Consider the following 2,252-nt stretch of genomic DNA (forward strand, 5'->3'; position numbering starts at 1 on the left):
ATGAGGAACGTATACAGACCTTCGCAAGAATTGAACGCCACCAAGGGCAATAAAATCCGGAAAGAATAATGACGGATTTTGAGATTGCTGCGATAAATGGATTCCACACTGTTTTTCCCCAAAGCCAACAACGTGGTTGTTTCTTTTATTTCTGCCAATGTATTTACCGGTAAATACAGTCCAATGGTTTAAAATATGAATATGAAAACAATGCCGAATTTGCTCTAAAACTGCGCATGTTATCAGCTCTGGCATTCGTGCCAACGGATCAAATCGTGACAAGCTTTGAAGCTTTATGCGATAGTAATATCCTTCCACCTAGTGCACAGCCTGTGATCGATTATGTAGAAGATAATTGGATTGGGAGGCCGGATCGCAGGGCGGTTCGACGTGATCCGCGTTACGCTCATGCTTTGTGGAATTGTTACGAAGATACAGGAGAAAATCTTCCCAAAACAAACAACTCTTGTGAGGGCTGGCACAGAAGTTTTAGCTCATTGGTTTCATCAAATCACCCTACATTGTGGAAATTCATTGACAAATTAAAAGATGAACAGGGGAGAAACGAGGCAGTCATTGAGCAATATGTTGCCGGAGAAGATTTACCTCCTCGCAAAAAGAAATATCGCGATGCTGCAGAAAGGTTACGTCGAGTTGTATCAGATTATCCTAACAGGGAGATGTTGGACTACTTAAGAGGAGTAGCGCATAACATTGGCTTTTGATTGAGTGATGTGCTTTGATTCTTACTTTCGTTAAGGTTAACTGTTAATAAAATTTCTTTCATTTTAATTGTCATATTATGATACGTATATAAGGTACGGCAACGGGCACCTCAGCACATATAAAACAAGTCTTGTGATGCATTAGTATTGCGGTAAATTAGCCTTGCGATAAATTAGTCTTGCGGTGAATTAGTCTTGCGGTGAATTAGTCTTGCGGTGAATTAGTCGTGCGGTGAATTAGTCGTGCGGTGAATTAGCCTTGCGGTGAATTAGCCTTGCGGTGAATTAGCCTTGCGGTGAATTAGTCTTGCGGAATTAGTCTTGCGGTGAATTAGTCTTGCGGTGAATTAGCCTTGCGGTGAATTGTTCGCGATAAATTGCATACGATGAATTCACCGGACACCGGATGGTCGGTTTATTAATGGTTTAATCTTTCGTACTATAGCCAAATTCGTTCGTAGTGTTTTAATTAGGTTTGTGATGTGATGTTTCCATGAAAGATTTTCACTAATTGTAACGCCAAGAAATCGAAAAGAAGTTACCTGCTCAATTTTGTGATGGTTTATTTTGATTTCTATGGGAGGTTTGTGAGGATTTTTCTTTCGCAGAGTTTGAAAAAAACATAAATTTAGTTTTATAAGTATTCAGAATTAGTTTATTAGAACATAGCCAATTTAGGGTGTTTTTTAGGTCATTGTTAGTATGTTGAAGAATTTTTGACTTTGTTTTACCTGAAATAAAAATACTAGTGTCATCAGCAAACATTATGCACTGTGGTTTAAGCAGTTTGGAAAATCATTTATATAAATCAGGAATAATAAAGGGCCGAGTATTGATCCTTGTGGGACTCCAAGATGTATAGTTTTTTGGTTGGAGGACAGGTGTCTGTTAAATTCTACTAATTGTTTCCGGTCTGAAATTGTTTCTGGTCTGAAAGGTAACTACGGATCCAATTCAATGGAGTCCCTCTGATACCATAATGAGACATCTTTTGTAACAGTATTTCATGGTCTATAGTGTCGAATGCTTTTGACAGGTCCAAGAATAATCCTAGAACTGAATTTTTATTTTCTAGTTCACTAATTATGGTATTTATTAACATGGAGTTTGCATGATCAGTGGAATGACCTTTTCGGAAGCCGAATTGACAATCATGGAGTATTTTAGATCGAACAAGGTAAGAACAAATTCGTACATACATTAGTTTTTCTAACACTTTGGAGAATACCGGTAGTAGGCTTATGGGTCTATAGTTGTTTATATCCTCGGGTTTACCTTTTTTATATATTGGAATTATTTTTGAGATTTTAAAGGCTTTAAGAAAAGTTCCGGATTGTAATGATAAATTAAAAACATGCGATAGTGCTATCAAGATGTTATCAGGAGTAGATTTAATGACTTTGCCTGGAATACCATCCATGCCACTACTAGACTTTGGTTTTATTTCATGAATTAAATTTTTAATTTCAGTTGGTGTTGTTGAAAAGATGAACATAGAGGTTGGTGAGCGGGAATGAAGGATTCTGT

General features: G+C 37.3%; 1 protein-coding gene across 1 annotated transcript; it reads left to right on the top strand.

Moving 5' to 3' along the window:
* Positions 1-236: 236 nt before the first annotated feature.
* LOC101242881 lies at positions 237-725 on the top strand. Its single transcript, XM_004227317.1, has one exon. The coding sequence runs from the start codon at positions 237-239 to the stop codon at positions 723-725; it is 489 nt and encodes a 162-aa protein (XP_004227365.1).
* Positions 726-2,252: the final 1,527 nt, after the last annotated feature.

Source organism: Ciona intestinalis, unplaced genomic scaffold, assembly GCF_000224145.3.
Source record: "Ciona intestinalis unplaced genomic scaffold, KH HT000191.1, whole genome shotgun sequence".
NCBI classification, from domain to species: Eukaryota; Metazoa; Chordata; class Ascidiacea; order Phlebobranchia; family Cionidae; genus Ciona; species Ciona intestinalis.

What these genes read in the sequence shown, in the direction of transcription:
- LOC101242881 (XM_004227317.1), top strand. Translation starts at nt 237, where the DNA reads ATGTTATCAGCTCTGGCATTCGTGCCAACGGATCAAATCGTGACAAGC.